The sequence below is a fragment of the Theropithecus gelada genome, chromosome X, assembly GCF_003255815.1.
Source record: "Theropithecus gelada isolate Dixy chromosome X, Tgel_1.0, whole genome shotgun sequence".
Classification (NCBI taxonomy): domain Eukaryota; kingdom Metazoa; phylum Chordata; class Mammalia; order Primates; family Cercopithecidae; genus Theropithecus; species Theropithecus gelada.
In genome coordinates this window covers 112,967,826-112,981,828 of record NC_037689.1, presented here as the reverse complement: position 1 = coordinate 112,981,828, position 14,003 = coordinate 112,967,826, and the positions used below count along the sequence as shown (strand labels likewise).

The following is a 14,003-nucleotide window of genomic DNA, read 5'->3' as shown; positions in this document are numbered from 1 at the left end:
AAAGTACAGTGGGAAGTCATTGGACAGTTTTAAGTGGGGGAATAACATGATTTGACTCATTTTTGTTTTAAAGAAACTATTTTGGCTTATAGGAGAATAGATTGGAAACAAGCAAAAATAGAAGCACAGGGACTAGTTGGATTGTTGTAGTACTGCCAAGAGATCAGAGGGGTCTAGAATAAAGTGATTGCAATAGAGATGAAAAGAAATGACAGAATTAAGATATATTTTGGAGAGATTCTCTAGCAGGACCATCCAAAAAAAATATAATGTGAGCCACATATATAATTTTTAATTTTTTTGTTATCCATTTTGAAAAAAGTAAAAAGAAATACATGTTATTTGAGTATATCCAAAATATTATCATTTCAGCATGTAATTAATGTGAAAACTTGGTGAGATATTTTACATGCTTATTTAATATTAAATCTTTGAAATCTAGTATGTAGTTTACGTGTATAGTGTGTCTCAATTTGGAATGGCCGTATATGGCTACTGGCTACTTACTGTATTGGACAGTGCAGGTCTATAGAGTGGGTTGTCAGTTGTGTTAATTTCTCACTCACAGCTGGTATTGAACTACTTAGAAAATTCTTGTATGTGCTTTCCACTTTCATACTTAGACACTTGGCTGTATGGTTCTTACTACCTAGAATGCCCTTCCATGCCTTGTCTGTTTTGTAAACTCTTTATTATACATAGATAGGCACTACAGTAGTTACATATAATAACTTTTGGAGTCAGACATAATATGGCTTTGAAGCCCATTTATGACTCTTAATAACTGTATGTCCTTGTGTATTAATGTCTGTGGTCCTCAGTTTTCTCATATGTAAAAAAGAAAATAATTACACAGGTGCAGTCAGGATTAAATGAAGAAATGTATGTAGAGTACTTAGTACAATGCCTTACCCATAATATTTCCTCAACAAGTAGCTTATTATCATCATTGTCATTTACTACAAATCCACGAATGTATTTTGTGCAGTGCAGTCAGATGAATTTTGGCTCTAATCGTGGTTTAACCACTTAATTTCTCTGTGGCCTTGTATAAGTTATTTGACTTCTCTGAGCCTGTTTCCTTATTTAAATGTTAACCATACCCACTTCTACAGTTGTGAGAATTAAATGTGTGCCTAACAATTAGTTCAATAAATGATAAACAGTAAATGTTGTAATTTTTCCCCTTGGGACGTTAACTTTTGTAAGCTTTATTATTTTTCTTTGTGAAAAGAAATAATAATTATAACTTCAAGACCATAAGAATTATGTCTAAAATATGAGATGCATCTAGCACAGTACATAACACAGTGTAGACACTCAATGAATGCTAACAGTTATCGCCTCTTCATCCTCAAGACTGAGCTCAAATGCCACATTCTTGAGTGACACTTTTCCTAACTTTACCGAAGAGAATTAGTTGACCTTTTTTTCTTATAGCACTTTGTATTTACCTTTGTCATAGTCTTCAAAACATTTGAACACATTCATTTTTCCTCTGGGCTGAGAGCTAGCTCTTTGGAGGCAAATTTTAAAACCATATTTTCTCTTAAACATTCAACATAGTACTTGATACTTGGTAGGTGCTTCCCTAAATGTGTTCATATACTTCTGAAAAGTATAAAAATTAGGTTTTTTGTGTGTTTTGTTTTGTTTTGTTTTGTTTTAGCATGAAACTGGTTTTAGGAGAGGAATTATAACATAGTGATTACGACCAGGGACTTTGGTGCTAGATAATTGAGGGATCAAATTTGGACTGCTGGCTGCAAGTTGCATATCCTTGGATAAATTGCTTAATCCCTTCCAGTCTAAGTTTTCTCATATATAAAATGAGAAAACACCATCAATTTGCTACAGTTTTTCACAGTAAATATGTAACGTATTGCCTTTTAAACATTTAGCACAGTTCCTCATACATAATAAGTGATCATTGTAGACTGTGTGGTAAAATTGCAAATTAAGTCAAAAATACTTTGCTTCCTGGGTGGCATATTTTGTAAATCAGAAATTTGCAAGGACAAATTGAATTTGAAAGTATTGAATTGCATATTCAATAGTTTGTAGCCTTCATTTTTGCATCCTCTCTTAAGTATTAGATGGGCATTATTTATACAAATAAAACATATTTTTAGAGCCAATGAAGAGTAAACCATATAAATTGAAGTTAAAAAATGTTTCGAAGCTCTGTGATGAAATTTGACAAACCAATGGGAAAAAACAGGTCTTTTAGCATGATAATGTTCTAACAAGGCAGCCTGATTTTCTGAATCTCTGAAGAGAAATAATAGGTTATTGTTGACAGTTGACATTGTAGAGTACACGAAGGGAACAATATTGCATGAATGGCATGAATAAAATGGTTTGTAGGAAGAGTTCTGATATTTTTCTCCTCATGTCCTAATTAAGGATCTTAGACATCAAAAGTATATATTCTGTATTATCTAGGGAAATTTTAGGTCAAGTGTGCATTATCTATTTAAGAAGAAAACCCTAACTGCTCTTAGGATTTCTATTTCCATAGTATGGAAGATTTTTATCCAAATAAAAATCATGGTCCTGACTCTGGAATTGGAAGTGATAATGGAGAGAAACGATTATCCACAACAGAAGTGAGTATTTTCTATTGCGATCTATTCTGTTTTACAATTTTGTTAGAGCATTGAAATAGAGACCCTTGTGCATACTTGAGTTTATTTTGCTTGAAAATATGATCATTATATTTTATGACTAAAACTGAAAAAAGGCATGCTGATTTTTAAAGCTGACCAGTAAACCTTATGTTAATTTTGGGTTTGAAAACTGGAGATGTAAAGCAGACATTCTGTAATTCATATGTAAAATTGAAGCAACATAATCCATATCATAAGTTTAAAATGCCTCATTTGTACTTTTTGCTTATTCCTTTTAGCCATCAGATGATGACACAGTCAGCCTTCATTCTCAAGTCTCAGAATCAAATAGAGAGCAGACATCAAGAAATGACAGTCACATAATAGGAAGTAAGACTGATTCTCAGAAAGGTAATTCATATGGTACCTGCTATTTTTGTTTCACGTACATAGCCCACATTAAAAATGGGATTTGAAAAATTATATTGTCTTTAGCCAACTCTTATATTGAGAAAATACACATTTTTCTAAGGACAACAGTGTCAAGTATACAGTTTACTATGTACATTTTCTAATAAATATTAATCTGTACCTAGACCAGGAGGTATATGATTTTGTTGACCCCAATACAGAAGATGTAGCAGTTTCTGAACAGGGAGATGCACATATTGGATCATTTGTATCTTTCTTTAAGGTAAATAAAACTTTGAACAAATATTAATAACATGTTCTCTTGATCTCATGAAAGTGGACTGTACAATTTAAAATGTAACTTTCTTTTATGTAAGGGAAAAGAAAAATGTTCTGAAAAATCTCAGAAAAATGAAGAATTAGGAGATGAAAAAAGGTAAGCACGTATGAAAATGAAATGTTACTTATAAGCACTTGAGCCATTCATTAGATATTCCTACTTGAAAGAGTACCTGAATAAAATATATTTTTTGTTCACTTACCTCTTATGTTTAGTTAATTTATAAATACTTCACATCTATCTGTATTCCTCAATTAAACACAAAATTATAGTTAAGCGTTTGAGTGTAGGATATGCACTATTTTTCCTCCTGAAGTGTAATGATGACTTCTATTATTATTATTGAGGAGGACTGTACCGTCATATACATTGCTTCATTTGAGCTATTTAACAACCCTCTGAAATAGATTGACATCACTTTACCAATTAAGACACTGAAACTAGGAGTTTTAAATGTCTGGAACTCAGATGTACTGTCTCTTGTTCTACTATACTTTCCATTTGGTCAGGCTGGTTATGACTTTTAAGGGTACTTATGTCCAGATTTTATTAAAATAATTGTGCTTTGGATCTTTTCTGAACCATTCATCTTATGAAATGATGGAATATGACCTACCACATTTTTTTCAGTTACTCCTTCAGGTTGCTTTATAGCTGCAGAAAGGAAAGAAGGAACATTTGGTGAATACCTACCATGTACCAGGATTGGTGCTATGTGCTTTCCCTTCTTTCTCATTTTATCTTCATTAAAATGCTGCAGGGTAGATATTGACCTCATTTTTTCAGGTGAGGAAGGTGAAGTTCAAAGACTCTTAAGTTTTATGCCTAAAATCACTTAACTAGTGTCTACTAGTACCTAGAGTATGAACGTAGCTCTCTTTGATTTTTAAACTTTTCTCTTTTCTCTACATTATACTTCCTCCAAATGACTTTGTCAGATTTTAAAGCAGTTATTAGTTGATCATCTCTGATGTCCTGTAAGGAGGTACATTGCTTTGTCTTGAACTCTTTAGATTTCATTCTTTTACTTTGTCACCTCATCTAATGAGGCCAGTTGCTTAAACTTGAGAGTCACCTGTAGCATGTATGATGTAAAATCACAAAGATTCATGGTTTGATACTGTTTTTAAAGTGAAATCCCTTAAGATAAAATGACTAGAGTTTGAATAACTATTTTAAATTTTTTTGTTCTCTTTTATAAAAATGACGTATTAGTATCTTCAGGCAAATTTGCCAATCTTATTTGAACCTATTTTGGATTTTCTTTATTTAGACATTTTATATACAGATTTTAAAAATCAAAATCAATAAACTGATAAAAACAGGATGGTTAGATTAAATGACAAAATTTTACAACATTTTAAATTTATGTATTAAGACAGGCCATATAGAACTTTGCAGTCCTTTTTATACTCAAGGCTGGAAAATATACATTTTTAGATTACTATGACCATTACACGTTTCAGAAATTTAAAAAATGGTTATATACTTTGCTATTATTTGTTAGTCATTAATTATAGTAATACAGCCAGTATGCTACATTTCATAATGAGTAGAGAACATAGATGTTTTCCTTATTTCTTATTTTAGTATTTTAAAAGGAGGACCTAGGATTTTAACTTTCACATGGTGTTAAAAACAAAAATGGTTTCTATTTCTGGAAGCTGGCATAAAATGTATCTGCCTTACTTTTTGGATAACCATGATTGTGTCACCTTTCAGACTTGAGAAAGAACAGTTACTGACAGAGGAAGAGGATGATGATTTGAAGGAAGTAACTGATTTGAGGAAAATAGCTGCTCAGTTATTGCAGCAAGAACAGAAGAACAGGTATTCCTTTCAGTAATGAGATTTGAAATTGCAAATTTTATAATAATTAAATCTGATTATTTAAAGATTATCAAATGAAGTATATGAAGTTTTGAGTAAACAATAGTGCCCTCTTAAAATCTATCTCAAGGGACTAACTACAGATTGAGCATCCTTCATTCAAAAATCTGAAATCTGACCCCAAGCATTTCAAATAAGGGATACTCAACCTGTACTAAAAGGCAATAGGAAATACTTAGGACAGGAATATAAAATTACATTTACAACTAACAGAATGTACTCATATATATGGTCACTATGTTTAATATTGCTTAGGTATTTCTTTTTTATTCCTGTGTGTGTGCTGAATCATAAAAACTGATTTATTTGTTGATATTAATTTTAGCTCACAGTAGCATTATTTACATTGTAAGCATTTTTTTTCTAGGTACATGTCATGTATATAATGTGCTTTTTAAAACTCAGATTCCAAATAACTTAGGATATGTCTAAACTCCTTAGAATGGAGTTGAATTTTACAGGAGTGGATTAAATCAGTATGATGATTTGAGGGTCACTGGCTCACTTTGGTCTGTTTCTTGGTCAAAGACCATTTTCCCCATCTTTTGGTTAGACTTTCTTCAAATACATGTTGTTGGCAATGAGAAGACACTGTGTGAATGAGAATAAAATCAAGACAAGTCCACTTCTAATGCAGAAAAAGTTACATATGCTGCTCAGGGTTGGCTGTTATTGCCATCTTCATGTACTGAGAGGAATACATTTATAGTTTTGAAATGAGAAAGATCTGAGTGGTTTTTTTGTTTGTTTGTTTTGAGAAAAGAGAATAATTTTGGTGCATTTAACATGGATAAGTAAAAAGCATTTTATTTCATTTATTCAAAATAATAAATGTTTATGGTTAATATGACCATGTTTTGGGAAGTTTCAAATTTAAATATACTGGCATTTGTTTAAATGTACATTGAAAAATACAACTAAAACTTATCAAATGACAAATATATGGTTTCTAGGGGCAACTTTTTAGGGGCAATCTGTATAATAGCTAATAAGCTAAATAGCCTAGGTATCTTTTTTGCACACCTGCTACATTTATAGATATACAAAATCATACTAGAAAATCACCAACCTGGGGGGCGCCCAAGATGGCCAAATAGGAACAGCTTCAGCCTCCAGCTCCCAGCGTGAGCGACACAGAAGACGGGTGATTTCTGCATTTTCAAGTGAGGTACCGGGTTCATCTCACTGGGGCGTGTCGGACAGTCGATGCTGGTCTGCGGGTGCAGCCCTACCAGTGAGAGCTGAAGCAGGGCGAGGCATCACCTCACCTGGGAAGTGCAAGGGGGAAGGGAATTCCTTTTCCTAGCCAAGGGAAATTGAGACACATGACACCTGGAAAATCGGGTAACTCCCACCCTAATGCTGCACTTTACCAAGGGTCTTAGCAAACGGCACATCAGGAAATTATATCCCACACCTGGCCCGGAGGGTCCCACACCCATGGAGCCTCCCTCATTGCTAGCACAGCAGTCTGAGATCTAACTGCAAGGAGGCAGTGAGGCTGGGGGAGGGGCACCCGCCATTGCTAAGGCTTAAGTAGCTAAACAAAGCCACTGGGAAGCTCAAATTGGGCACCGCAGCTCAAGGAGGTTTGCCTGCCTCTGCAGACTCCACATCTGGGGACAGGGCATAGTTAAACAAAAAGCAGGAGAAACCTCTGCAGATGTAAAAGTCCCTATCTGATAGCTTTGAAGAGAGCAGTGGTTATCCCAGCACGGAGGTTGAGATCTGAGAATGGACAGACTGCCTGCTCAAGTGGGTCACTGACTCCTGAGTAGCCTAACTGGGAGACATCCCCCAGTAGGGGCAGACTGACACCTCACACCTCACACGGCTGGGTACACCCCTGAGACGAAGCTTCCAGAGCAAGAATCAGACAACAACACTCACTGTTCAGCAATATTCTATCTTCTGCAGCCTCCGCTGCTGATACCCAGGCAAACAGGGTCTGGAGTGGACCTCAAGCAAACTCCAACAGACCTGCAGCTGAGGGTCCTGATTGTTAGAAGGAAAACTAACAAACAGAAAGGACACCCACACCAAAACCCCGTCAGTACGTCACCATCATCAAAGACCAAAGGCAGATAAAACCACAAAGATGGGGAAAAAGCAGGGCAGAAAAGCTGGAAATTGAAAAAATCAGAGCACATCTCCCCCTCCAAAGGAACGCAGCTCATTGCCAGCAATGGAACAAAGCTGGACTGAGAATGACTTTGATGAGTTGAGAGAAGAAGGCTTGAGTCGATCAAACTTCTCAGAGCTAAAGGAGGAACTACGTAATCAGCGCAAAGAAACTAAAAACCTTGAAAAAAGAGTGGATGAATGGATAACTAGAATAATCAATGCAGAGAAGACCTTAAAAGAGCTGATAGAGATGAAAACCATGACACGAGAACTATGGGACAAATACACAAGCTTCAGTAACCTACTCGATCAACTGGAAGAAAGAGTATCAGTGATTGAAGATCAAATGAATGAAGTGAGAAGAGAAGTGTAGAGAAAAAAGAGTAAAAAGAAATGAACAAAGCCTCCAAGACATGTGGGATTATGTGAAAAGACCAAATCTGCGTCTGATTTGAGTGCCTGAAAGTGAGGGGGAAAATGGAACCAAGTTCGAAAACACTCTGCAGAATATCATCCAGGAGAACTTCCCCAACCTAGTAAGGCAGGCCAACATTCAAATTCAGGAAATACAGAGAACACCACAAAGATACTCCTCGAGAAGAGCAACTCCAAGACACATAATTGTCAGATTCAACAAAGTTGAAATGAAGGAAAAAATGTTAAGGGCAGCCAGAGAGAAAGGTTGGGTTACCCACAAAAGGAAGCTCATCAGACTAACAGCAGATCTCTCAGCAGAAACTCTCCAAGCCAGAAGAGAGTGGGGGCCAATATTCAACATTCTTAAAGAAAAGAATTTTAAACCCAGAATTTCATATCCAGCCAAACTAAGTTTCATAAGTGAAGGAGAAATAAAATCCTTTACAGACAAGCAAATGCTTAGAGATTTTGTCACCACCAGGCCTGCCCTACAAGAGATCCTGAAGGAAGCACTAAACATGGAAAGGAACAACCGGTACCAGCCATTGCAAAAACATGCCAAAATGTAAAGTCCATCGATGCTGGGAAGAAACTGCATCAACTGACGAGCAAAATAACCAGCTAATATCATAATGACAGTATCAAGTTCACACAAAGCAATATTAACCTTAAATGTAAATGGACTAAATGGTCCAATTAAAAGACACAGACTGGCAAATTGGATAAAGAGTCAAGACTCATCAGTTTGCTGTATTCAGGAGACCCATCTCACATACAGAGACACACATAGGCTCAAAATAAAGGGATGGAGGAAGATCTACCAAGCAAATGGAGAACAAAAAAAAGCAGGGGTTGCAATCCTAGTCTCTGGTAAAACAGACTTCAAGCCATCAAAGGTCAAAAGAGACAAAGAAGGCCATTACATAATGGGAAGGGGATCAATTCATCAGGAAGAGCTAACTATCCTAAATGTATATGCACCCAATACAAGAGCACCCAGATTCATAAAGCAAGTCCTTAGAGACTTACAAAGAGACTTAAACTCCCATACAATAATAATGGGAGACTTCAACACCTCACTGTCAACATTAGACAGATCAACGAGAGAGAAAGTTAACAAGGATATCCAGGAATTGAACTCAACTCTGCACCAAGCGGACCTAATAGACATCTACAGAACTCTCCACCCCAAATCAACAGAATATACATTCTTCTCAGCACCACATCGCACTTATTCCAAAATTGACCACATAGTTGGAAGTAAAGCACTCCTCAGCAAATGTAAAAGAACAGAAATTATAACAAACTGTCTCTGAGACTGCAGTGCAATCAAATTAGAACTCAGGACTAAGAAACTCAATCAAAACCACTCAACTACATGGAAACTGAACAACCTGCTCCTGAATAACTACTGGTTACATAATGAAATGAAGGCAGAAATAAAGATGTTCTTTAAAACCAATGAGAACAAAGATACAACATACCAGAATCTATGGGACACATTTAAAGCGGTGTGTAGAAGGAAATTTATAGCACTAAATGCCCACAAGAGAAAGGAGGAAAGATCTAAAATTGACACCCTTACATCACAATTAAAAGAACTAGAGAAGCAAGAGCAACCACATTTAAAAGCTAGCAGAAGGCAAGAAATAACTAAGATCAGAGCAGAACTGAAGGAGATAGAAACACAAAAAACCCTCAAAAAAATCAATGAATCCAGGAGCTGGTTTTTTGAAAAGATCAACAAAATTGATAGACTGCTAGCAAGACTCATAAAGAAGAAAAGAGAGAAGAATCAAATAGACGCAATAAAAAATGATAAAGGGGATATCACCACTGACCCCACAGAAATACAAACTACCATCAGAGAATACTATAAACACCTCTACGCAAATAAACAAGAAAACCTAGAAGAAATGGATAATTTCCTGGACACTTACACTCTCCCAAGACTAAACCAGGAAGAAGTTGAATCCCTGAATAGACCAATAGCAGGCTCTGAAATTGAGGCAATAATTAATAGCCTACCAACCAAAAAAAGTCCAGGACCAGATGGATTCACAGCTGAATTCTACCAGAGGTACAAGGAGGAGCTGGTACCATTCCTTCTGAAACTATTCCAATCAATAGAAAAAGAGGGAATCCTCGCTAACTCATTTTATGAGGCCAACATCATCCTGATACTAAAGCCTGGCAGAGACACAACAAAAAAAGAGAATTTTAGACCAATATCCCTGATGAACATCAATGTAAAAATTCTCAATAAAATACTGGCAAACCAAATCCAGCAGCACATCAAAAAGCTTATCCACCATGATTAAGTGGGCTTCATCCCCGGAGTGCAAGGCTGGTTCAACATACGCAAATCAATAAACGTAATCCGGCATATAAGCAGAACCAAAGACAAAAACCACATGATTATCTCAATAGATGCAGAAAAGGCCTTTGACAAAATTCAACAGCCCTTCATGCTAAAAACTCTCAATAAACTAGGTATTGATGCAAGGTATCTCAAAATAATAAGAGCTATTTATGCCAAACCCCCAGCCAATATCATACTGAATGCGCAAAAACTGGAAGCATTCCCTTTGAAAACTGGCACAAGACAGGGATGCCCTCTCTCACCACTCCTATTCAACATAGTGTTGGAAGTTCTGGCTAGGGCAATCAGGCAAGAGAAAGAAATCAAGGGTATTCACTTATGAAAAGAAGAAGTCAAATTGTCCCTGTTTGCAGATGACATGATTGTATATTTAGAAAACCCCATCATCTCAGCCCAAAAATCTCCTTAAGCTGATAAACAACATCAACAAAGTCTCAGGATACAAAATCAATGTGCAAAAATCACAAGCATTCTTTTACACCAGTAACAGACAGAGAGCCAAATCATGAATGAACTCCCATTCACAATTGCTTCAAAGAGAATAAAATACCTAGGAATCCAACTTACAAGGGATGTAAAGGACCTCTTCAAGGAGAACTAAAAACCACTGCTCAGTGAAATAAAAGAGGACACAAACAAATGGAAGAACATAACCATGCTCATGGATAGGAAGAATCAATATTGTGAAAATGGCCCATACTGCCCAAGGTAATTTATAGATTCAATGCCATCCCCATCAAGCTACCAATGAGTTTCTTCACAGAATTGGAAAAAACTGCTTTAAAGTTCATATGGAACCAAAAAAGAGCCCACATTGCCAAGACAATCCTAAGCCAGAAGAAGAAAGCTGGAGGCCTCATGCTACTTCAAACTATACTACAAGGCTACAGTAACCAAAACAGCATGGTACTGGTACCATAACAGAGATATAGACCAATGGAACAGAACAGAGCCCTCAGAAATAATACCACACATCTACAGCCATCTGATCTTTGACAAACCTGACAAAAACCAGGAATGGTAAAGGATTCCCTATTTAATAATTGGTACTGGGAAAATTGGCTAGCCATAAGTAGAAAGCTGAAACTGGGTCCTTTCCTTACTCCTTATATGAAAATTAATTCAAGATGAATTGGAGACTTAAATGTTAGACCTAAAACCATAAAAACCCTAGAAGAAAACCTAGGTAATACCATTCAAGACATAGGCATGGGCAAGGACTTCATGTCTAAAACACCAAAAGCAATGGCAACAAAAGCCAAAATTGGCAAATGGGATCTAATTAAACTGAAGAGCTTCTGTACAGCAAAAGAAACTACCATCAAAGTGAACAGGCAACCTACAGAATGGGAGAAAATTTTTGCAATCTACTCATCTGACAAAGGGCTAATATCCAGAACCTACAAAAAACTCAAAGAAATTTAAAAGAAAAAAACAACCCCATCAAAAAGTGGGCAAAGGATATGAACAGACCCTTCTCAAAAGAAGACATTCATACAGCCAACAGACACATGAAAAAATGCTCATCATCACTCGCCATCAGAGAAATGCAAATCAAAACCACAATGAGATACCATCTCCCACCAGTTAGAATGGCAATCACTAAAAACTCAGGAAACAACAGGTGCTGGAGAGGATGTGGAGAAATAGGAACACTTTTACACTGTTGGTGGGACTGTAAACTAGTACAACCATTGTGGAAAACAGTGTGGTGATTCCTCAAGGATCTAGAACTAGAAATACCATTTGACCCAGCCATCCCATTACTGGGTATATACCCAAAGGATTATAAGTCATGCCGCTATAAAGACACATGCACATGTGTGTTTATTGCAGCACTCTTCACAATAGCAAAGACTTGGAATCAACCCAAATGTCCATCAGTGACAGACTGGATTAAGAAAATGTGACACATATAATATTTTTGATTGACTGCTTGAAAATTAAATCAATACATTTAAAACTAGTAGGAGCCATTAGTTAAAAAATTATGTGTTCTCCCCAAAGAAAACTCCTGCTATTCTTCAAGATGTATGTAAAAGTAATTTCTGTCTTTTTCTCTCTTCTTCATCATCCTTTTTAGATGTTAGTACATACTAATATAAGAGCTTTTTAGATTAAATATAAATATACAGTGACATTGTTGTTAGTATGTCTAATTTTTGCAGACATTAAAATATTTATAATATGATCATAAAGAGCACTATTTTTTTCGATACAGAGCCTTGCTCTGTTGCCCATGCTGGAGTGCAGTGGCACAATCTTGGCTCACTGCAGCCTCTGCCTTCTGTGTTCAAGTCGTTCTCATGCCTCGGCCTCCCAAGTAGCTGGGATTACCGGTGTGTGCCACCACACCCGGCTATTTTTTTGTATTTTAGTAGAGACGGGGTTTCACCATGTTGGCTAGGCTGGTCTCAAACTCCTGGCCTTAAGGGTTGCACCCGCCTTGGCCTTCCAAAGTGCTGGGATTACAGGCTGAGCCACCAGGCTCGGCCAAAGAGCACATTTTACTTTTAAAATTTATAATGTATAGAGAATTTTAGATTCCCTAGCCAATTCTGTTAATGCCTGAAGTTAAACTGGATCTCAGAATTTTTTAATGCTAAATCTAGTATTTTTTCTATTAAATAATCTTTCTTCCTTCTACAATACATTGCCGTTACTTAGATCTTTTTGATTTGGGGAATTAAAATTTTTTGTTTACTGTCACAATACTTGAATTTGAATGAGACCAAAAATCTAAGTGTAATCCTATATGAAGATATATCCTACAGTGGATTTGGTATAATTTATACCTTCTCTGGTTGTGGATTTTCCTTTTCATGCTTTATTATTGTGTCTTATATTCCAAATATATTAGAGAAGGATCTGAAATGCTATTTAAAATTGTAGGCCAGGAGTTGTAACATCTCTTTTTAGGTTTTAAAATAATTATTGTACATTTTGTTTGTTTTTAGTCTTGATTAAAAATAATTTAACTGGATTAAGATTTCCCTCACCTACAGGGAAATATCATCCAGGACTGCTACTTTGACTGCATATTACTTAGCTGTTCTTTAACTTGCTACTAGTAGAAGACAAATGCAGTGTTAGCTCTCAGCTAAATGAAGCCATGTATCTTCTCCCAAACTAGAGGTAATTAAAAAACAGCTTACATTGAGTTCAGCGATGATTTCCTTATGGCAGTTTTGCCACTTGCTTAGTTGATATATATTTTTTATTTTTTAATTAAAAAAAAATTTTTTTTGAGACAGAGTCTCACTCTGTTGCCCAGGCTGGAGTGCAGTGGTGTAATCTCAGCTCACCACAACCTCCACCTCCCGGGTTCAAGCAATTCTCCTGCCTCAGCCTCCCGAGTAGCTGGGACTACAGGCGTGTGCCACCATGCCTGGCTAATTTTTGTATTTTTATTAGACACAGGGTTTCACTATGTTGGCCAGGCTGGTCTCGAACTGCTGATCTCATGATCCGCCCACCTCAGCCTCCCAAAGTTCTGGGATTACAGGAGTGAGCCACCACGCCTGGCAGTTCATATTATTTTTAAAAATGTCTTTGATTCTTTAAGAAACCTTATGCCAGTACTTGGTACATGAAACTATCCTAGGGGAGCAGCAAGAGGATATTGTACAGAATTAATACTCAAAAAGGGTGAGAAAAGAGATCAGCAAATAAACCATCAAATTGATAATTCATAAGGTTTTAAAGTCTGAAGCCTAGTTATTTAGAAGACTGCCCCCACTTGGTCTGATTAAGATGTGTTGATTAAGCTACTTTATGTTTATAGTTTATTGTTGATTTTTTTTTTAATTGAAAAATAGTCTTTATCATC

At 36.2% G+C, this 14,003-nt stretch overlaps 1 protein-coding gene across 2 annotated transcripts in view; it reads left to right on the top strand.

Annotated features, from left to right (window-relative positions):
- Positions 1 to 14,003, top strand: part of LRCH2 (leucine rich repeats and calponin homology domain containing 2) — a 128,816-nt gene that overhangs the window by 65,240 nt on the left and 49,573 nt on the right. For both annotated transcript variants that reach the window (XM_025372320.1, XM_025372319.1), the window contains exons 7-11: positions 2,522 to 2,609; positions 2,909 to 3,020; positions 3,206 to 3,303; positions 3,398 to 3,456; positions 5,083 to 5,190. In XM_025372320.1, coding sequence (XP_025228105.1) covers positions 2,522 to 2,609; positions 2,909 to 3,020; positions 3,206 to 3,303; positions 3,398 to 3,456; positions 5,083 to 5,190 — 465 coding nt within the window. The remainder of the gene's footprint in view (positions 1 to 2,521; positions 2,610 to 2,908; positions 3,021 to 3,205; positions 3,304 to 3,397; positions 3,457 to 5,082; positions 5,191 to 14,003) is intronic.